At 35.1% G+C, this 24,075-nt stretch overlaps 1 protein-coding gene across 2 annotated transcripts in view; it reads right to left on the reverse strand.

Moving 5' to 3' along the window:
• DHX9 (DExH-box helicase 9) overlaps positions 1–24,075 on the reverse strand; it is a 41,128-nt gene that overhangs the window by 4,263 nt on the left and 12,790 nt on the right. The window contains exons 1-19 of one of the 2 annotated variants that reach the window (XM_081299706.1): positions 23,590–23,725; positions 22,760–22,806; positions 20,196–20,332; positions 19,641–19,730; positions 19,350–19,511; positions 19,177–19,254; positions 18,407–18,598; positions 15,256–15,397; positions 14,622–14,704; positions 10,846–11,002; positions 9,491–9,591; positions 7,524–7,737; positions 7,318–7,412; positions 7,099–7,172; positions 5,425–5,577; positions 3,827–3,987; positions 2,429–2,540; positions 1,694–1,855; positions 1,456–1,583 (exon numbers count right to left, since the gene is read on the reverse strand). In XM_081299706.1, the coding sequence (XP_081155832.1) occupies positions 1,456–1,583; positions 1,694–1,855; positions 2,429–2,540; positions 3,827–3,987; positions 5,425–5,577; positions 7,099–7,172; positions 7,318–7,412; positions 7,524–7,737; positions 9,491–9,591; positions 10,846–11,002; positions 14,622–14,704; positions 15,256–15,397; positions 18,407–18,598; positions 19,177–19,254; positions 19,350–19,511; positions 19,641–19,730; positions 20,196–20,332; positions 22,760–22,790 (2,272 nt within the window). In that variant the 5' untranslated portion in view covers positions 22,791–22,806; positions 23,590–23,725. Of the gene's footprint in view, positions 1–1,455; positions 1,584–1,693; positions 1,856–2,428; positions 2,541–3,826; positions 3,988–5,424; positions 5,578–7,098; positions 7,173–7,317; positions 7,413–7,523; positions 7,738–9,490; positions 9,592–10,845; positions 11,003–14,621; positions 14,705–15,255; positions 15,398–18,406; positions 18,599–19,176; positions 19,255–19,349; positions 19,512–19,640; positions 19,731–20,195; positions 20,333–22,759; positions 22,807–23,589; positions 23,726–24,075 lie in introns of those variants that run through there. The other variant, XM_081299705.1, reaches the window with a different exon arrangement.

A 24,075-nucleotide genomic window follows, 5' to 3' on the forward strand; every position in this document is an offset into this window, starting at 1 on the left:
CAGTTAAAAAAAAAAAAAAAAAAAAAAAAAAAAAACGAGGAAAAGAAAAAAATATTCCAAGTTCCAGGAGAAATTCTGCTTAAGTCCCCATAAGAAAACTAAAGTATCTGCATTCTTTTCTACACAAAACCAGAGCAGAAGCCAGGATGATTGCTGAAAATAATAAAAATCATCTACTCTCTGAATTCACATTAATCTGATAGGATCAAAATGTTTATTGGCTATTATTAGATAGCTATTACTTGTAGAAGATGGAGTTAGTGATAGATTAATCTAAGAGAATAAGGGAACCCACTGGAATGAGGGCTTTTTCACCCAGTCTATACATTTTGAATACATGATCACTAATAAGAAGCCTAACAGGGTAAGCTAAGAATAAGGATATATTTTGTTCTGACTAAATCTGAGTTCTAGTTTCACACCTCCTAATTAAATAAATCTGGATAAATAATTTAAACTCTGGTATTGGGTTAATAATCCATAAAAAGTGTTACTAACAGCTGAGGCTCAGTAATTTTTATAAAGAATCTAGCACATAAAATTGCCTTTCGCTTTCTGTTGAAAAAAAAATCCAGTCAGTTTACCACAGATGAGAACTACTTTATCTTTTCAGTAATGTACCTTTGCCCAACAACCAAAGGTTTCAACTAAACATGTCCTATTTATGATTATGCATGTCCTACTTCTATTTCTCAATGTTTAGCCTAGGTAGAAAACACCAACTTTTTATCAAAACAAAAAAAAAAATTTAGAATGTATCACACATCTTAATGACCCCTGTTTCATCTCTTAAGAGCTTAAATTCAAGTCACTTAAAAACTTAAATGTGGTAAATTTTACTTCAAATTGCAGCTAGCTATGGTGGCATATATCTGTAGATCCCAGCAACTTAGGAAGCTAAGGCAGGAGGATTCAAAGTTTGAGGCTAGCTTGAGCAACTTACAAAGATACTGACTCAAAATTAACCAAAACCACTTCAAATTTAAAAACGAATATACACTGAACTAATTAAATCACTTCTCAATGTGCACTGAACATCATGACTTTTTGTTTCCTTTTTAAAAGGGACTTCCATGTTCAAAGAACTAAGAAATAACTGGGTACATAGAGCACATGATTTGAGAGTGGGGTTGTACCTCAGTGGTGGAGTGCTTGTCTAACGTGTGAGGCGCGGGGTTCCATTCTCAGCACCTCATATAAATAAATAAAGCCCTATCAACAACTAAAAAATAAAAAAACAATCTGGGCATGATGCTGAGAAAGGAGGGTCTAGAATTCACAGCCAGCCTCAGCAAAAGTGAGGTACTAAGCAACTGAGACCCTGTTTAATCCCTGTGACCCCCTCCAAAAACAAAGAAGATTGAGCATATGATCTAAAGTCTGAAGGTTAAATATTCTATACTTTAAAATAGGCACATCAGTATCACTTCACAAATTACTGTAACAGAAGCTTACCTTCTGGAAATCCAGAATTAATCAGAATCTCTTTAAGCTGAACTTTGGCTTCCCAAGTCATTCTCAGTGTAGCCATATTGAGACGTTTATGTTCACAAAAACGTATCTCTGCTTCTTCTCCACTCATTCTATAAATTGGAATGGTAAAAAGACATTGTCAAAGAACAGAGAACTCCACACCGGATTAGAAAATAGAAACAGCTCACCCAACTTTTAGAACACTCTTTCAAACCCGTACCTCGCATCATCCCAGGCTTGAAACACTGACAAAAGGGCCACATGATCAGAAAATCTATTTCCAGCAAAGTTCCGATGGATATACCCCAGGCGCTTTCCCTCACTAATGAAAGGCTCAGGAAAGCAGGTAGCAGCAGAGATGGTACAGACAGCATCACCCACACTGAAAAACAAATTGACAGTTAAATTGAGACTAGATAATAACCTTGATGCCAATAGGTCAGGTAGCACTCACTGTGGGCTGTGGGTTTGAGTCTTTATTAGTTAAAATGATGCTTTTATCAGTGCTAAATTGGCTTAACCAGGAACATTTATATAGGCCCTTTCTCCAGAAGAAAGTGAAATTACCTCTGACAATAATGGCTGAACATCCACCATAAATTATGACCAAGAAACGTAATTTTCCCTTTCCCATTCTCTCAAAGAAATATCTTTTTATCTTCCAAACTTTATGATAATAACGTATCCCTTTTCATAGTACTATTTCCTTTCAAGGGACAACTAAACTAAAATCCTGGGGAATGCCATTCTCTTTTGAGAAATCAGTGCTTATCCCCCAGCTTGAAGAAATGCACTGGAAGAAAAAGGACTAGTTTTACTATTTGTCTTTGTATCTAGATATATCAGTTATTTTAACCAAAAAGTGTCTATTTTTCCTTAGTGGATCTTGCTTTCATGGGGAGTGGATTATGATTCTGAATTATCAACACTATCAACAACAATACAAAGTACTTACTAGAAAATACACCCCATTATCATCATTTTGCCAAAGCGAGGCTCAATGGGGAGCTTAGCCAGGATTCGTCCCAAAGGAGTCAACTCATCATTGACATCCAATGCATCAAGTTCTGTGGAAAAATATTTCTGTATGAGCAGAAATGGTAAGGAATACCCTTATATGTAAGTAAACATAGATTTGCTTCATAGATTAAGGGTAGGATAGGGAATTTAAGATCCCATAATTTTTCTTTTTTCTTTCTTTCTTTTTTTTTTTTTTTTTAGTGAGGAGAGAGAGAGAGAGAGAGAGAATTTTTAATATATATATATATATATATATATATATATTTTTTAGTTCTCGGCGGACACAACATCTTTGTTGGTATGTGGTGCTGAGGATCGAACCCGGGCCGCACGCATGCCAGGCGAGCGCGCTACCGCTTGAGCCACATCCCCAGCCCTCCCATCATTTTTCAAAGCAACTGCCAGCACCATGTCCAAAACCATCAATGCCCCACTTAACTTGCTACTATGGATTGATCCCAGGGACACTGAGCTACACACCCTAGCCCTATTTATTTGGAGACAGGTTCTCACTAAATTGCCAAAGTTAGCCTGAACTTGTGATTATCCTGTCTCAGGCTTCCAAGTACCTAGGATTACAGGTGTGTGTCACTGTGTCCCTCAGAGCCAATTCTTCGCACTCAAAAAGTAGAACAAAACTAAATTATAGAGCATCTAACATAAATGATACTAGAATTAGTTCTTGTGGAATATAAATTTACATACAGCCTACAAGAAGTCTATATAAACACAGTAATAATAATGGCATCATGAGTACCTATGTTCCATACCATTAGTCAAGACACAATCAGCTGATAATAATTTTGAAGAAAGCAATGAAATCTGGAAGCTTTGAGTTTGCACAAAAGGTGAATGCTTGATTCAAAACTCAAATGTGGAGCCTTCCGACTCCAATGCCCCTATTTTTCACCAAAGTACACTACCTTTCTAATATACTCAAAAAGAAAACAAATGTTCTAACACATGTACACCATACTAAAAACAAGGTTTAATACTATAAACCTTATTACCACAGCTCTTGTTGACTTTATCTTCATTCTTTAAAAAAAATTTTTCAGGGCTCAGTTGGTAGAGTGCTAGCCTTGAATGCACAAGGCCCTGGGTTCAATCCCCAGCATTCCCCCCTCAAACTATTTTTTAGTTGTAGATATGGTACCTTTATTTTATTTACTTAATTTTATGTGGTGCTAAGGATCAAAAACTATTTCACACATGCGAGACAAATGCCCTACCACTGAGCCACAAACCCAGCCCAGACTTCATCTTCATTCTGTTTCATTCAGTAAGTATTATCTGCTAATACTTCTGTGAGCAAGTCTGTATCTACAAGTACCTCTAAGAGTGTGCTCGGCTTCAATCACAGCATCCAAAGGTGGAGGTTCAATTGCCTTGGCCAGGAATTGGCCAATTCCTCCTAGACGCAGAAGTTTTATACTCAAAGCAATTTCATGCAATGGTGTTCGAAACATCTCTGGTGTCATGTGTGTTTCAAGTCTAAGAGAAAATAAATATAGTAACTATCCTGGTTGTAAACAGAAGTTATTCTACCAAAATTTTTGCAGAGATAGTCAGGAATATAAAGCTGCCCCCCGACTTTATTATTCAATACAAACTCTGTGGAAAAGTTTTAGTAGTTGTTTCTGACCTCACTCTTATAGCTTCATAGGTTTTCTCCCCACCCCCAACTGAGGAGTGAAGAAGAATGATATAGCTATACCAAATTCTTTATTATTAATCCCCATGAGAGTTAAAAATAGTTGTATAGCAAGATTTTTTTTTTTCTGGAGATGGGGGCAAACATCTTTCTACACAAACCATAAGTGCACATAATTTTAGTGGCTCCTGGAAAAGATCTTACAAATTAGTCTTTAAATTTCTAATAAGAGTTACTATTATAAATTTACAATGTCAACAATAAATGTTGGCTTTGACAAGATTACCACTCTTCTAAGCAGTTTACATTATTAATTCTTGTAATCATCCCAACAACTTATGGGTCAGATGACACAATACCTCCAACTTAACAACTGGACTCAAAGAAGTACCTTAATCTCAGTTTATACAATGGAAACAAAGACTTAATAAGTGTAGATGTATACGATAATGCAATGAATTAGTACTGCTGGCAAGACTTAGATCAACTTAAAATTAAGTTTACATAAAACTTTACAACATCTTTCCTCGCCTTGCTGAGAAATGAGCAAAAATTCCTTACTAAAAGGTAAATTTGTCATTGTTAATTTATTATTACTTTGTTTTAAGATTTTAAAGAATAACTATATTTCTATTTAGTCAAAGGACAATGTAAGTTTAAAAAAAGAACTAGATGGTCCCCAAATGCCACAGGCACTCAACAGTTCAATCTAATGCTTATCCATATATCTGTAATGAAAGTTACTTGTATAAAAACATTAAAAATCAAACTGATTTTTCTTCATATCATGTACATTTATGCACCTGGAGAATTTCTTAATGAATAGTTCCCATCCAAAAATGTTAAAAAAAAAGAAAGAAAGAAAGAAAAGGTCTATGTAATATAAATGAAAATGGATAGAACTGAGAGTTGGATTTGAGTCCTGACTCTCTCCAGTCTTGGTGAAGTCAGCTCAACTCCATGAACTTTGTCTTACCAGAATATCCTAAATTTCTCAGGAACATGAAATGCACTATGAAACAGTGAATTAATGGTAATAAAACTGAAAATAGAAATACTCTATAAATACAAAGGATCTTTTCACTTGAGTAACTATTTCATATCAGTAATTCCAAAATGACTTAAGTTATTGTTTTATCAAATAAGCTGTCATTAATTTCTTCTTTTCATTCTTACCACAATTTAATTTTCTAAGCTAAGCATCCTTCAGTTCTTGACTGTAGGCATGTATACATCAAGTTGATGGAAAGAAAAAGTACTTGTTAATCTTGTCTTACCTCTCAAATCTAGCTCGGCTACAGAGGTGAAAACAGAATCCAGGCCGCACGCGTCCAGCTCGGCCTTTCCGCTGCTCAAGATTTGTTTTGGATGCCCATACTGTAGCATAGTTGGTCATGTTATTGTGAGCAGTGAACAGTTTCACTTTTTGCCTAAATAGGAAAGATTGGTTTACTCGAAGACCCACAAATATTCCTAAAAACTATAGCCATTAACTAGTAGATGCTTTCCAAATAGTGATGCCTACTACTTGTAAATATCTATTTCTGATAGCACAAATAAGATCCAGGAATTTGAACTATACTCGCCTAGTTGTCAATCTACTAAAAAGTAATTTAATACAAATGAAACATTTATCACCTGTATTGCCATGGAAAACTTACATTATCAAAAATGAGTATGAGACTACCTACTTACAAGGTTTTTATAGACATAAGTGAAGCTAGCTTGGTGGTACCTTTCTGTAATCGAAGTCTAAGGTGGCTGAAGCTGGAGGATGTCAAGTTCAAAGACAGCCTTGACAATTACTGAGAAGCCCATCTTAAAAAGAACTCCCGGGCTGTAGCTCAAAAGTAAAGTGACCCTGGGTTCAATCTTTCCACCCCCATAAAGATTTTCATACATAAATTTAAAGCATGAAAATAAAATACTACACATGCACGTAAGAGAAAATTATCCAAGTTATCTCTATTCCAGTGTTAAATCCAACTTTTAGGGTTTCTATGATCTAAAGTTTATAAGCTGAGACAAAGCATATGGAACATCTCATACCCTACCTCATCTAATGGTGCCTGTACAGTATATGTGAATCCCTAAGTAATCTCATTTACACCTACAGGTAGTCAATAACTACAGGACTGGGATTAGAACAAAAGGCTATTCACCATTCTGTAAAATGCTCATTGGCAAATCACTTTTTTTTTTTTTGGCACCAGGGATTGAAATCAAGGACACTTGAACCACATCCCCTGCCCTATTTTATATGTATTCAGAGACAGGGTCTCAAGGAGTTGCTTACTGCCTCACCACTGCAGAGGATGGCTTTGAATTTGAAATTCTCCTGCCTCAGTCTCCTAAGCTGGGATTACAGGCGTGTACCACTATGCCTGGACAAATCATTACTAATAGCCATGACAGACTGGTGGACTCTATACAGAAGGAACACAAGGTTAGCCAGTAGAGGACTAAGTCTGGAGCCTTGTGCATACAAGCAAGCACTCTACCACTGAGCTATGTCACCGGATGATTTGATTTTTGAGTCAACTTGATTAGTTTCTAAGGCTGGTGATGAATTTGTGATCTCCCTGCTAGACAGGCTCCTATGTACCTGGGATTATAGTCATGTGCTATCACACTAGGAGAAATCCTTTAATTCTTAAAAGGAATGGGAGCATACTTAGGAAGAACATTTGTTTATGCGCTAAATGTCGGTTACCTTACATACCAAGCAGCTTTGATCAAATGAAAACAAGGAAAATGGTGGTGGTGGTGGTGGGGGGGGAACAGTGGGATGCACTTACAAGTTTTAATGAAAGGCTTTGTAACTTTGATTTGCGATTACCTCTAAACAGCATACACAGATGCCTAAGAATTTTCAAAGTACAAAAATACAGGTGTGTTGAAATTTAAGGTGTTTTTGATTCTATGCACAAATAGGTTTTTGGGAAACTTACTTGCAGGAATCAATGACATAAACAACATCATTTATAGTAATGCTTGTCTCAGCAATATTCGTGGACAAAATAACCTGCAAAAGATTCAAAAAGTATACTTATAGAAAACAGACATATCTGAAGCAATCATATATGCTTATATAGCAAATATCATAGTCTTTAAAAACATTTATACAATATTTATACCCTTCAATCCCATTAATAATGTTGACTGTTTACCTTGGTTACACCAACTGGTACAGGATCAAATACTTTGCGCTGTTCCTCTCGGGGTATCTGAGAATGCAGAGGTAGAATTTGATACCTGTGTGTTCCTATAATAATACAGAAACATTGAGGACTATTAATGGGAGCTGGTTTGAAACTTCATTATGGCCTAAGGTATATTTTCTTTCTCATATGTGAAAAATTCACAAGATTCATACCAAAATGTGGATTCATTTCCAAATGCTTTTGCATTGTATAAATCAAATTCCAGCCAGGTAAAAAAACCAAAACAGCTCCAGGAACATTGAGGGTTTCAATGTACTTAAGCAGAGCTTCAATGAGTTCAAAAGGAGTTTCCTTTTCATTCAACTGAGACATGCTCATTTTTGTTTCTGGACCATATTCATCTCCACAGATCAGGTTGCAATTTGCCTGAGAAAACAAAGGGGTGACACTTTTTTTTATTGTTTCAGTTATTACAGCTCATGAAATAAATCATGTAGATTTGTTCTTTAGGTTTGAATAATACCTAAAGTTATTACTATTATTCCTAAATGACTATAGTTATACTACTAGCATTAGAAATTTATTTTCCATACATATAGGAAATATATCAATACACTAAAATTTCCTGAGGACACCAAATTAATGTACCAACTTTTATATGATTTCATAAGCTATCTTGTAGCAAGTAAATTTCTTTCCTATGCCAATTAACCCTAGTTTACTTTCCTTATTGTCTTATAAACTAGTATGATGATGATGTGATCTTTAATTCACTTCATCTATTTTAAAATATAATGATTATGGGCTAGAGTTGTAGCTCAGTGGCAGAGCGCTCACATAGCACATGAGGTGATGGGTTCAATCCTTAGCACAAGAAAAATGAGAAAAAAGTTATTATAATTGGTCTTTTTCTCCTGCTATTTTCTAATTTGTTGCCTTCTGTTTTAGCAACTAACAGGAACCATTTCCTTAGAAATATGCCGTTATTTTTTAAAAATTATCTTCCTTCCAATTTCACCAATTTATTTCCTCATCTCTAACATCCAATTTTGGTATTTGAATATGTGAGGGGGAAAGTCCTTTGCACAAAATTATCTTTTGCTGTCAAGTTAAAAAACATGACATGTTTTACGTAAAAAGAAGATATAGGGCCAGGATTATAGCTCAGCAGTAGAGCACTTGCCTCTCACATTGTGAGATCCTGGGTTCAAAACTTGGCACCACATAAAAACAAATAAGTAAAATAAAGATATTCTGTCCAACTACAACTAAAAAATAAATATTAATAAAGAAAATTTTAAAAATGCAGACTCTGTCCTTCGAAGTCCTCCAGGTTCTTTTTGATGTGATACGGAGGAGGAACCTGTGAAACTTCAACCAGGCCATAGGACTGAAATTACCTGTAAAAATTTCTTTTTTCTCCACAGTTACTAGTAAAGGAGTTGAAAACTATGAAGCTACCATCTTTGTCCTTATGTATGCCCTTACCTTCTCAGAAGCTCCTCTCATCCCAGATCTTTTATCAGATTCTTTTGGGGATGGAACTTTTGAAAATAAAGACTTTCTTCCTTTGTCTTCAAAGTCAGCTTTGAATAAAACCTATTTTCCTGCCAATCTGATTCTCAGTATTTCTGACACAGCAAACATTGTGATGTTAAATTCTATTTAATTTGCATATAAAAATGAATTTTTAGACTTTTGTTTGTCCTCTTCTGAAATACACAGAAAATGTCTCCTTTCCTGTTCCTTCCCAGGATATTATTATTACTCCCACTATAGCACTCCCTTCACCTGGTAAAATCATTGCCTCTTTAATCTGTGACCATAGCTGCCAGGAATCACTTGGGATCTTGTTAAAATGGACTAGGGTTGTAGCTCAGGATTCAGGATTAGTAGATCTGGGGTGGGGCACAAATTCTGTCTTTCTCCAGTTTCCCAGATGTTCTCCTACACTTGGAGAAATAACACCTTAAAAAAGTTTTTAACCATGTAGGGTTTTTGAATTTTTTTTTTTTTGGTTGACACATATGCCAGAGATTATTTAACTGATGGCAGAAAAGAGCTTATAACTCTACCTACAAATAATCTAGAGATAGATAATCTAACATGTTTTTAATAAAATTAACTGCTTTTCTACATTGTTTACCCACACTGAAAATTCCAAATGAAATCCACTTACATCATCATCCTCACCACCATCATCCTCCTTGTCCTTTTTTTTCTTGTCCTTTGGTGGAGGAACAAACTGGGTCATCTGAATACAATCTTCCAGAAAATATTCTACAAGGAATATTTTAGTGTTAAGTCCAGTTAGTTATGTACATGTGATCTATCAACTTTCAGAATGTAGTAGTGTTAAATTCATTTGTTAATTCATATCTGAAGGTTCCTTAATACCCTTCAATGTGACTCTTCACAATTTCCAACATGTTCTAATAATAATTATCTTCTATTTTAATAGAACTTAGTAGTCTCTGCTCTCAGATCCTCAAGAACATGTATTATGCAAGCTCTCAAAAAGCCAGTGGAGGTTGTTTGTGTGCCAAGCATTCACCAAACTGCACATAAAGAAATACAATCACATCTATACCTATTCATTTCTTCCTATATTTAGCTAAACGTGAATCACCCTGATGCCTCTTAATTGTATTCCAATACCACATGGCTCACTCTAGCCCACACCCTTACTCACCTGTAACTTTTTCACCCAAAGAGTAAAAAAACCTGGCACCACCACTTCTATTCATTTGCTTGGTTTTTCAATTTCCGTACACAAACACAGCAGTTTTAGAGTTCATAACCCAAACTTATGTGAAATACAACTATCGTAACTTTTATTTCAGAGCTACACCTATTATTCAATTTACAAAATTTGGTATCCAGGCATAGCCATCAATTCATACCTACATTATTAATCTATTTTCATGTCTTCAATTAGACTGTGCTGTAAACTCATTGTAACAAATCTAAATGACAGTCTTAGAAAATAAATGGTGGTGATAAAAAATCTCTAAAAGAAACACATTATCAAAAATACTGTGTGGGCTGGGGATGTGGCTCAAGCGGTAGTGCGCTTGCCTAGCATGTGTGGGGCACTGGCTTCGATCTTCAACACCACATAAAAATTTAAAAAAGAAAAACAAAGATATTGTGTCCACCTAAAAAATAAATATTAAAAATACTGTGATATACTTCACTTCAAAATCTCTCTCTCCAACTCGATGACATTCTCAATGTGACCTAGACTGCTTAAATGTTGAATAAGTGTTCACAGAAATAATTACCTACTATATTTCTGATTTATACTTACCATATATATAGCTTTCCTCACCAAGACCTGGGTGAATATTTAAAATTTATGGTAGATCCTAACAATAAACAGAATCAAGAACGCTTTGATGCATCTAATATTCTAATTTTGCCTACATCCTAAATGACCTGTAAAAGTACTATTCTAATCTCTAGGATTTTAAAATTTTTGAACCTTCTGGGCAAAATATGCTCACCTTCCTACCCAGTTTCCATAAAATTTACCTTGAACTGGATAAGTCCTCCCATAAACTTCAATTATGGGGCAGTTGAAGAAATATTCACAGAACATGCTGGTATCAATAGTAGCAGACATAAGAACTATGCGAACTTCAGGATAAGCCAAAACCACATCACGCAGTACTACCAAGAGGAAGTCAGTCTATTAAAATACAAATAAAACAAGAAATCATTTAAGACATTTGGGCCATGAGATACATACACATAAAAGACTCCTTATGTTTTAAACACAAAAGATATTAACGAAATTCAGTTTATCAGGAGGCTGGCAAAAATGCAAAAAGAAAATGTTACAGTGAGCTAGAGTACCAATTTTAAGAAACTTTATATAGCCTAAAAGTTGTGGGGACTACAAATGAGTGCCTCGTGCCCTAGTGTGGTGGGGCACACAACCATAATCCCAGCAATTCAGAATCCTAAGGCATTAGGATTTATTGGAGGTGTGAGACACTGTCTCAAAAAGGGGGTGGGGAAGTGTTATTTTGCTTTCCATAATATTTTTCTTATTCCTCAACCAAAGAATTAACCTAAAAATTTAGTGAAATTTAAATTAGCAGGCACACAACTTTGGGAACAAAGGAAAAGTCCTCATAAGGCCAAAGTCTCAGTTGGAAAGGTAACATTTATTTTAAACCACCACCAAACCAATTTACTGCAGAAACATAAATCAACCCACCAATATTTTGACAACATTTTCATCTGGCTGCATAGTTGTAAATCTTCCTACCTTCTCCAACCATCACTATCCTGAATCTTAATCCTTTATGCGTGTGTACTAAAAATATACACATACATACTTTTTCTTTGAGAAGATCTCACTATGTAATCCAGGCATGCTTCAATCTGATAATTCTCTTATCTCAGCCTCCCCAACAGCAGAGATCACAGTTGTGCACCACTACAAGTTTACCCTTGTTTGCATTTTACTTTTTTAACTTCATGTATATTTTGTATCTTTTGGCATCTTTTTTTACCTTACTACAGCACTGCTAAGAGTGACCAATACTTGCTGCTATAGTCACTCTGAGAAGTGAGTATATTAATGCAAGTGAATTTGTGTGTTACTAATATCCAAGTTTCTTGCAGTCTTGTTTGTGTCTGTTGTGTATATCCAAGTTTCTAAGGGTAACTGTGCATAGAGAAATGCTGGGCTCTGTTATATAAATATTGAATTTACAAAAGATAAAGCTAAATTATGTCCTTTGGTGGCATTTAAATATCTCCCACAAGCCATAAGAAAGAAATTCTGCTAATCCACATGATCTCCAACACTTGAAATAATCATCCAAATTTTATTACTCCAATGTAGTGCCTTATCATAGAACTGATCTATACTATCCCATTTCCCAAAGAGACTAACAACTCAATTTGGCATATGTATTAGTAAAATATTTCTTCTTTTATCAAATGCCTGTTTATATCTTTTTTTTTTTTTTTGCAAGGACTACCACTGAGCAACACAACCCCAGTCCATTTCTTTTCATTTTTAATTTAGTGTGTCTCAAAGATGCCCAGGCTGTCTTTTAACAGGGGATCCTCCTGCCACATGGTCTGGTTTTTCTGGGATTATAGGCATATACCACTGTGCCTAGCCTTCTTTTTATATTTTACTCATTTTTCTAATAAGTCATTTCAACTTTTTAAAAAAATGGAACTTTAAGAATTTAATGTCTATACTACCAGTGCAGAATTGTCTAGCTTTATAATATCTTTTGAATAAACAATAATCTTTATTTTAATACAGACTCATATTACATTCTTCAAGGTTTGTGACTGTTGCTTTCTTTAATCATTCAAAGTCTAGAACTATGCTGCTTGGAATAGTAACCATTGCTCATATGACCAATCACATAAAATGTGGCTAACCTGAATTGAGATATGTTCTGAATATAAAACATACACCAGATTTTTGAAGGATTCATGGGGGAAAATTAAAACATTAATCTATTCTAAAAACTTGCTTTACGTTTAAAATATTTGACAAACTGGATTAAATGTTAAAAATTATTTTCACTATTTCCTTCATACTTTCCAAAATATATTAAAAGCAAACTAAAATTACTCATGAAGTTAATATTGTCATTTCTATTGCGTAGTGGTATCTAAAAGATGTTTACGTTTTTGAACTAACAATTTTCAAACTGTATTGTCATTTAAGTCAAGTCCTCAATCTACCTGGAATTGATTTCTGTATCTTTTTATGAAGCAGGGTTCCAATTTTATTTACTTCCTCATGGATGATCCACTAGTTTTCAGTACCATTTATTGAATAATCCATTCTTTTCTCCACTGATCTGACAGTTTTAAACCAAAACACACAACACAATTTTCTTTTCAACTGCATAGTATGTCAAACTCATGAACCACAATGAAATATTGTGGATTCAGAAAAAATCCTGGTGTCACCAAGGAAAGAAACTCAGTTTTGTTATTCTTTAAAAAGGGCCAGTCGTTTCCAGCAATAAATGGTCCTCCGGAAGCATTTATAACCAGTTTATTAAGTTCTGTGGAGAATCCTGCTAGAATTTTGACTGGTTTTGAGAGAACTTGATAATTGATCTCAAGTCTTTCTATATGTTCTGTTCTTCAACATTTTATAACAACTCTCAAAAGTTTTCCTATGGAGAGCTTACATCTCTTTTTGCAGGGGTTTAATATCAAGTACTTCATTCAAATCTTTACCATGGTAATATTGACATCTTTTAGATGTTTCCTGTTTGCTTAAAAATACAAAGAATGCAAATTTTATATCTATATACCTATATTAACGTTTTATTCAATCATCTTGTTTTAAGTAATATCAGGATGGTGACAATTTGAATGAATAAACCACACACTGAAATGTTGCAGACTTATCTTCATATAGTGTCAATCTTTTAATTCATAAAATGATATACTGTCAACTTCATATGCATTTCATTAAGGTCCAAAAGAGGCAAGGGCAGAATATCTGTAGTTTCTACTTAATTCTGGCATGGCTGTCATAAATATCTAAAAAGACCAGATCTATATAAACATCCCAAATGGTTAATTACCGTCAAATTAAAAATAATGGCCAGGCACAGCGGCATATGCCTTTAATCCTAGTGGCTCATGAGGATGGGCCAGGAGACTACTAGTTAACCGCCAGCCTCAGCAATGGTGAGGTACTAAGCAACTTAGTGAAAGCATGTCTCTATAAATAAAATACAAAACAGGGCTGGGGATGTTGCTCAGTGTTACCCTGAGTTCAATCCCTGATGCCAAAAAGAAAAACAAAGGAACAGAGGCTGAGCATATAGTGGAGTTGATAAAGTGCTTGCCTTACATGCACAAGGCCCTTGGGTTTCATCTCCAATCCCCTCCCCCCACAAAAACAACATATAAATTTCTAGTGAAAACTAATAATAAAATTCCATTACCTATTAAGTCATAAAATCATTAACTTAGGTGTTTAATTATGCCAGTTTTTAGATATCACTTTATATATACTTATTTCAAAATACTTATAATATTCAAAATACTTTGAATAACTGCTGTGCGTTTAACAGCAACAAAAAAAGAAAAAAGCTAGAACAGACTTGCTAAAAAGATCATCTTAGTTTTTAAAGTTCACAGGTGTACATAGTAGCTAAATGATATAAGCAGCGTGAAAAGAGAAAATAAAAGCAAGGCATTGTATTTTGACTTCTCTGCATTTAGAATGATTAGCTTTAGTACCTTCTCTCTTCGTTTAGGAAAATTAGCTTTAGCAACCCTTGGGTTCCTCACAATTTACTTACATTGATGTCTCGTTCATGTATTTCATCTACAATTACATGACTGATTCCTCGAATGCCTGCTTCTAATTTTCTGAGAAGCACTCCTTGAAAAAAAAAGGAGAGCAACAATCACAGATGTGGTTCTATGTTAGAAAAAAGTAGTAAAGTTCTGAATCAAATAAGCATATTTCAAGACAACTATACTTTAATATTCTGCTTATTATATATTTAGCATAATAAAAAGGAGGTAGTATATGTTGAAATATATTTTTCATAGACTTAAATTTAATTTTCTCTGTTATAATAAGCAGCAGATACAATAAAAAATGCTGAGTTTTAGTTTCGAAGAATTGTAAGACTGGCTCATTATTTAGAGTCTAATTTTTTGGTTACTCAAATTATTCCTGACAAACATGACAATACAAATGCTGAACAAGAAATCAAAACACATTGGGGGTGGGGATGTAGCTCAAGTGGTAGTGTGTTCGCCTGACATGCGCAGGGCCCTGGGTTCGATCCTCAGCAACATATAAAAAAATAAAAATGCTGTGTCCACCCGAAAACTAAAAATAAATATAAAAAAAATTCTCTCTAAAAGAAAGAAAGAAAGAAAGAAAGAAAGAAAGAAAGAAAGAAATCAAAACACATGACTCACCCACAGTACAAAACATTATACTGGCATGAGGACGGGGAAGTATAGACTCAAATCGAACACTATAGCCACAGCTTTTTCCAGGTTCTTCTCCTCTCTCATATGCAACTCGCTCTGCCACAGAAACTGCACTAATTCTCCTGGGCTGAGAGACAGAACAAAAAAAAAAAAAAAAAAAAAATTAAAACCACAGAATTGATTACACTTATACAGGTTTTTCAAATTATCATAGTAAAACTGTCTACTTAGTAATTGAAACATAAAGCAGTAATGATATCTTCCTACACTCCCCAATTATTTTAAGATATTATGAAAGACTATAGTAACCATTTAATTCCATAGCAGAGTTATTTATTTTATATAGAATAATTTTGTAATTTGCTCTTTTTTGAACTAATGTAGATTGAACATATGAATGCTCTAACAATGAGCTAAACATCTCACTAAAATTATCCAGGCTGGCCTCAAACTTGCAATCCTCCCACTTTAGTCTTCTGAGAAGCTGGAATTTACAGGTGTGCGCTACCTTGCTAGACACAGTGTTTTAAGAACTTTGCTAACCATCTACAAAAAAATCCCATCAGACAAAAAGGTGGAATAATTCAGTGTATCTTCTACCTCGACTCAATATCATCCTATGAACAGAATAAAAACATGCATTCAATGGATAAGTGAAACTGATTTTCATGAATCAAATATAAAATAAAATTTGATCCACCACTGTACCATGTAGTTCACTGTTATACATTTGTCATAGACATACTCAGATAAAGTTTGATATTTGCATTTTACAAATAAAATCACTGAAAATGTCCAAATTGTTTGGGAAGGGACGCAAATTAGTAAGCAAATAATAAGATGAAAGGCAATAAAAAATTTATTTTTGTTTGAACAACCCAGTTCTGATATATCATGCAGGCACTGAAAATAATCCTTGTCATTTTGGTTGCAAACAACCTTTGAAAAGATTTGTCTTTAGCTCATTGGTTATATTCTGTTTTTCCCTATGACTGGACTGACTGAAAACAGGGTAGTAGTGGGGAGAACAGAGCAAAGTTAAGTGTTCCTCTTTAAAATGGTAACCTCTACAGGCTGGTGCTGTAGCTCAGTGACAGAGTGCTTGCCTAGCATGCGCGAGGCACTGGGTTCCATCCTCAGCACCACATAAAAATAAACAAATAAAATAAAATCATTATGTCCGCCTACAACTACAATAATAATGATGATGATGATGATAATAATAATAATAATAAGAAGAAGAAGAAGAAGAAGAAGAATTAATAAGACTTGGGAAGGAAGAAGAAGAAGCAGAAGCAGAAGAAGAAGAAGAAGAAATAATAAGACTTGGGAAGGATTAAGACCCTGCAATGTTTTACTGCATCAGGATCCTGGGCAGTTGAAACTTTCACCATGAGGCAAAAGACTCACAGCCAGTCTTGATTTGATTACCAAAATCAAAGAACATTTTGAGACAAAAAGATTGTTGGGATTCTCTAAAAACAAACTTACAAGTGAGTACTCATTATTAGAAATGTTTAGGACAAAGAATATTTTAGATTTTGGAGTGTATACAACCATAATCAGAAAATTAAGAAATGGAATTTGATACTTTCATGTATATTTCATAGACCTTAAACATAAAGACTGAGGATGCTTTTATGCAATAAAATGCAATAACTGCATTTTGAATGTGGTCTGTTAGAAAATGGAACTGATTTTTCTAGTATGAGTTGTCATAATGGTGCTACAAGTATTTCATATTTTGGAGCATATAAAATTTCCTAGAGAAACTTAATGTGCAATTTTTATTATTTTTTAATTATTTTATTATTTTATTTCAAGATTTATTTGTAAGCGTCCATTGGTTAAGAATCCCTAACAAGTCTGAACCCGACTGAGGAGCAGTATCTGGTGATTTGCATGCTCTCCATCCAAGTCTCAGAAGTACAAGGTTAGAGCTGAGCTGAGCACTGGGATAACTTGCCAGCACCGATTATTGAAAGTACAGTATTTTAATACAATTAATAAAAGGAAGACTCCTGAAGATAGGCATTTTGTTTTGAGTTCTAGTTTTATTCTGTGTTAACCTTGGGTCTATTAAATTATTCTGGGCCTTAATTTATTTAGTAAGAAATATTAAATAAAAGCTACCTATACCTTAAGGACATTTTGAACTCCAAAGAAGTTTTTAAAAACTCAACTATTTAGAATAGATTCTAGAATACAGGCAAGCTTTCAGTAAAAGTTCACCATTACCTGGTTTACTATCTTGCCTGTTCTTACTCAGAAGTTTTTACTCAATCATAAAATGATAAAATTGATAAGGCTATTATTTGCTATGAGCCAATTTTCTCCTTAGAAAGAACTCTTCACTCCTGTTTGATCCCAGGACTAAAACCTCCCTTTAGCATGGGATCCACTTTAACTTACCACATACAATACTGGAGATTAGAAAAACATCTAAGCTCTTTTTTTGGTTTTGTGTTTGTTTAAAATTTTTTACTATATTTATTTTTAATTTATTTTTGTGTGGTGCTGAGGATTGAACCCAGGGCCTTGCACATGCGAGGCGAGCACTCTAGTGCTGAGCCATAACCCCAACTCCATTGTCTGTTTAATTTTAAAGGGCACAAGCTGGACACGTGCTTGTAATCCAGTGGCTGAGGCAGGGAGATCACAAATTCAAGGTTGGCCTTAGCAATTTAGTGAGACCTTGTCTCAAAAAAGCGCTTGGGTGCAAGCTCAGAGGTAGAGAGACCCCTGGATCCAAGCATTAGTACCCCAATAGTTTAATAAAAAACTAAAACTGGAAAACAAACAAAATACAACTGCCAGGTGTAATGGCCCACACCTATAATCCCATTGGCTGGGGAGGCTGAGGCAGGAGTCCTTAGCAACTTAACCCCGTCTCAAAATAAATAATAACTTAAAAAAAAAAAAAAAGCTAGTGATATGGCTCAGTGGTTAAGAGCCACTGGTTCCAATCCCTAGTATTAAATGAATAGCTGGCCTATTATACTAGAGCTTTCAGAGTCTTATGAGACTACAAAGGGGGAGATATCAAATAATCAAATAGCAATAACCTGATTTCCAGGTACTTTCATTTCTTACTTTATCAACACACCTCATTGGGTTAAAAATTTGAGTTACTTACTTGAGTTACTACGATATTACACTCCGCTGCTCGGTCGTTCTGGATAAAGTCATCCAGAATGAACTGTGGAACCTGTGTGGTTTTACCACATCCAGTAGCCCCTCGGATAATGACAACTGAATTTTGACTAATTGCTTCCAGGATTTCACTTTCAAATTTCTTCACAGGTAATAACTCTCTCTCCTGCAAAACCTATTTTATAAAAGTTACATGTCAGGCAAATTCTACTTTTTATTAGGAGTAAATATATGTTAATTCCTTAATAAAGTGACATCTCTATATAACACTCACTTCCAATGGCTTAATACTTAAAATACTTTTTCCATAAACTAATATTTTATCTAATAGAATTCTCTTTTCTAAATTTCCAAATAATATTGTAATATTTTCTACACATTGATTTTCCTAGTTCTTCATGACCATTCAGCAAGCATTTCCCCTTACCATTTGTTACACAATGTTAATATCTGTTAGGTAACATCTGGTATTTAAATGACAACACAATGTTGTTTTCTTTTTGAAAATACAACTGACCAATTAAATTTATTTTTGTTTTACATTAAATTATATGGGGGGGGGTGTGTGAGATCTGTTCCTAGTCTTCTTACTCATAGCAATTACCCACAGAGGTAGCTAAGATTGGTAGTTTGGTGCATATCTCTAATCTACTTTTCTAGGAAGGACAAAATACAGTATTTTTCATTGTCCTTTTACCCATACCTAGAATGTTATGAACCTTTAGGCACCATGTTTAAATACTTCAAACTTACTGCTTGCAAGTCATGATCCTGTTCCAGCTGGTACATCAATTCATTCTTGAGGTCCAAACTTATTTGTTCTGGAGTAGCCTGTAAAATTGGAAGGCAATATTCAATTTATTGTCTAACATAGACAACCTAATGAAATATATTAAAGACCTCTCAAAAAACAATGCTGTACTTACATAAGCCAGGGGACCCTCATCAATGTTGCTACTAGTCCAAGGATTCCAGTTGGATTGTGGAGGTGACCAAGGAACCACACCCACTTGGTTTTGACGTTGAGATGGTTCAAAATGAGCCAATTTTCCAATGTTGAGCATAACTGGCATAGAAGGATCAATAGGCTATTAAAAAAATAAAATCCCCCCCAAAAAAAAAGAAAAAAAGAGAGAAAAGTTGCATGAGTCCACAAGTCCACTTGTCTATTGAGAGTTGTTCTATATAATGTAAACTAAAAAGCTAAATATGCTTACTGGGGGCACAATTTCAAGATTTAGCTCTTGAATCACATTTTGAAGTTGATGCTCTAAATCTTGAGAGATGTTAACTCTGTAAGGCTCCACCTACAGAAAAAAGATGTTGATAAAAATCATGTAACGTATACAGGAATACAACACAAACTTACAACAGTGGGAATAAGAGTATGCAACTGATATAAACATCTCATAAACCCAGAGCTAGTTTCTTTTTAGTAAAGAGAATTGGTTCAGCCTAGTGTCATGGCAGGAGGCTGATCTCAGGTTCAAAGCCAGATTGCAGAGGCTGGAGACTGAGCTCTGCTCTGTGCTTAGGCACCCATTGGTTCAAGCTCTGGTTACCAGACCCCAACCTGCTTCAATGATTATTTGTTCCCTGTTCACTATAAACACAGGCCATATACAGATGATGAGCATGGTCATTCAATTTACTGTGTAGTAAGATTTCACAAAATAGGAAACTAAGCTTCTTTTTAGCCAAAAGATTAAATGTAAGCCAAGTTTAATCTTACTACATCTCACTGGGCTAGGTTATTAAGTCTAAAGACTTACTGTCTCTCCTTCTTTCTTCTTTGTAAGTCCAGAGTAAGCTTCAATCACTCCAAGATGATAGAGCTGTCTGACAAGTGATAGGGCACAGGACTGTGCTGCCAATTTCTTATTTGATCCATGTTCACGTGCAAAAATCCCTGTAATATAAGGTCAGGATTACCAAAGCAGAAGTATAAAATGGAAGAAATATCATAAACAACTCAGCACTTAAAACCAAAGAAACCCTAAATACAGATTAGGCACAACACGCTTCAACTGTTTTATTTCTTAACCAAATGCAATTCCACAATAACTTGTGGACTAAGTAAACAACCATTTTGGTTCTAGGCTTATTAAGACACATAAATCAATGCAATGAAAACAACCTATTTTAACAAAGCTGTCATTATTACCACCATGAGGCAATAAAAGTGGATGACACCACATTTAACTTTTGAAAATAAAAATTGAACAATCATTTTGCATGGTGGTGCTAGCCTGTAATCCCAGGGAATCTGGTGGTTGAGGCAGGAGGATAGAAAGTTTGAGGACTTCCAGAGAAGTCAGTGAGACCCTCTTAAAAAAAAAAAAAAAAAAAAAAAAAAGTGTGGGGGACAAACACAAACACACAGAACAGAGGATGAACCTCTGTTGTAGAGTGCCCTGGGTTGAGTCACCAGCACTGCCACCCCACTCCCCACCTACAATTTAATGAATCACAAAATAAAAACAAAGATTTAGATTTCAGGTCTAATGACTGATGGTTGCAGGGGGGCGTGGTGCGTGTATAGTCAGACTGAGACAGGAGGATTCCAGGCTGGGCAACAAACAGAGACCCTGTCTCATAAAAAGGAGTAAAATATATATTTTAGGCTTTGCAGCCTTGTACCCTTTGTTAGTCTATCTTTAACATGTGAAAGCAGCCACTGACAACATTTAAATTAGGGTTTGATAAACAACAGGCCAGGGAAACTGTTTTTTATGTTTTAAACAGCTGTAAAAATAACAATGTATCCAGTCTTTTACCAAAAATGTTTGGTGTGCCAAATATCAAATGAATGGCTGCTGAGGTGTTCCAAATAGGCAGTTGGATTTGACTGGAGGGACACAGCTACTGAAACTATCTCATATTGTTAAAGAAAATACCAATGGACAATAGAGGTTTCTCCCCTATCATTCAGTTTTTGGACTGATGACTACAAAACAAAAAAAGGGAAACAATGATTGCCTTCTATTTACCGGAGTTACAAACTAATCCTAGTCAATGTGTGACAACAGACAACATTTAGAATGCTTTTATCCTCTTTTCCTTAACAAAGCCCCATCTACATAAAAATAAATTATTTTCCATGTCTAGGATAAGAAATTCAACATCTGATGAACTACTTAAATGTTGACACTATCAGCAAAGATTTTCCTCTGGTAAATTTAAATCAATAGAGTAAGTTAGAATTTTTAAGCTGGAAGGAACCTTAGGCCATTTCTCTCAATTTGCAGATAGGTAAATTGAACCCCACTTATGTCAGGTGTTAAGTTATTCAAGGTCACCCAATACCTACTACTAAAAAAAAAAAAAAAAAAAACCCCAGTTTTTTTTATCTTTCAAAACTTGCACAATGCCACTTCATTTCCAAGGAAAAAAAGCATATAGGCGTTGCATTTTAGCCTTTTAAAACTTCCTAAATGAATAATCCCAATCTTTGTGGGTAACTCTCACATTTTCTTTTTTCTTGGTATTTGGGAATGAACTCCCTCGAGCTTTGCCACTGAGATACATCCCCAGCCATTTTCATATTGAGAAAGAATCTCAAAATAAGTTGCTGGGTCATATTTACCTTGACTTTATGACTTTCGGAGTCTATTCATATAATATTAATATTCTTTGAAATATACATACTTTAAAATGCCTATGATAAAAAACTACAAACAGTATTAAGATTTAAAGGCAGCCATCTTGTAAAAAGAAATTCATATCTATAAATGAAATCTATCTCCATCGGTGAAGTTAAGAGCAAATACAAAGCATTTAAAAAAAATTGGGGGCGGGGCCCGCTACCAGAGATTGAACCCAGAGGTGCTTTAACAACTGAGCCATGTTTCCCAGCTCTTTTTATTTTGACAAGGTCTTGCTAAGTCAAGTGGGACTGAATTGTTGAAGCCAGTATTATAGAAATTGCTTGGATCACAGTTGTTTACCACAATATCCAGAATAAAAAACCTACTCTTCCCCACCCCATATCCTTTTGGTGTGTAGGAAATGCCTTTCCACTGGAAGAAGAGACTTGGGTCTAATAACTGGTCCAGGTCCAGCCATCATCATGGGTGGCTGGAGGACTTTATAACACGACAACTCTCATACTGTGAGAGCCTCATTCCTCTTTTCCTCATCCACCACATTCTTTCCTTTAATCTCTTTTAGCTTTAATCTAGCCCTCATTTGAGTGTAGTACTTTATATACTGCTATTGTGATTCTGCATATTACTAAATTCGTTAAAATTCTTTTCCTGTACATGAGTCTATTGTGTTTATTTTATAGACTAAAATACAAATACTTAAAAAGCACCAAGGAAGCAGTAACACTTACTTCTGCCCAGCTGCTTGATATAAATGGTCATTTCTGCAATAAAGCTCCTGTAACAACACATACAAACACGGTTAGGATTTTCACTGTCAGAAATAACTAAATCCAGATCTCCCAAGTCAGGCAGGCTTTCCAACTGCTTTAGGCCAAACTTAGCAAAGGAACATTCTAAACATTTATTTCTGTCCAATCCTAGAACAAAGTATGTAAACTTCAAATAATATACCACACTGCATAAGATATTTATAATCAAAGTTGATGAGCCAATGGTTCATGAAAAGAAAATGTTAGGGTTTCAGATTCTATATTTACTTACTTATTCCAAAGGCTGGAGCCTAATAGCTAGAATACATTCAATGTTAGAGCCCCCAAAACTCTTCAAATTATAGTTATGGTTAACTTAAAATCCCTGCGCATGGGATACTTTGTTTGGAGGGTGGAGGGTGGGGTGGTGCTGGAACCAAAGGTATGCTACCCATTAAAGACTACTGAGATAAACTAACACATGCAAACTCACACATGCACATACACTAAGGCAGAGTTCCATTATCTCCCTACAGTTGGAAGCAGCCTTAGTAACGAAAAATGTGACCTATTTACACAGCATTTACTTAAATCAGGTCCTAGAAAATAAAACTTACAGCTAAAACGTCAGGGGAGTCTACAGAAATTACATATTCACACAAGGGAAAAACTGCCAACTGAAAACTAAGCACTCTAGTCCTTTCACTGATCAGGCACATTCTAATCTTGTCTGCGTGCTGTGAATAAAAGGTTAGGTAAGGCTTAAGAAAAAACTGTTAGACTCCTTCCTATATCTCTTGTGAACTGACCTTCAGGCACAGCGGCTTCAGGGATCAAAGGCCACTGGCTTTCAGGGGAACAACATCCACCCTTTCATTAATGACACCGATGACAGTATGTTTCTCAGCCAGGCTTAAAGTCAGCACTCAATCTCATTCTCCTCCACCTAGGGGGAACAGCGACACCAGAAATCAGTTTACAATAGTATCCCATGTGATTGCTTAGTTCAGCCTAAGCAGCAGCACATGTGTGTATGAACACAGACCTCTGGTGTTGCTGTCTGTTATGCCTTTTAATAAAGGACATACAAAGAGCAATGCTGTCCCAGCTCCCCCAACTGTCTCTGCCTCCTACGTTGTCATGTCCTGAATTCTTTGCTTCTATGTATCAGAATTCAATAAGATTCTAATATTAAAAAATGTTTGCAAACAATGAGCTTCAAGTACACTTAGTTATCTTATTCTTAAAAATCACCAAGTGCTACTAAGCCCAATTAGTTCAGAACAATTTATTAA

This window comes from Spermophilus citellus (assembly GCF_964194105.1).
Source record: "Spermophilus citellus genome assembly, chromosome: 6".
Classification (NCBI taxonomy): Eukaryota; Metazoa; Chordata; class Mammalia; order Rodentia; family Sciuridae; genus Spermophilus; species Spermophilus citellus.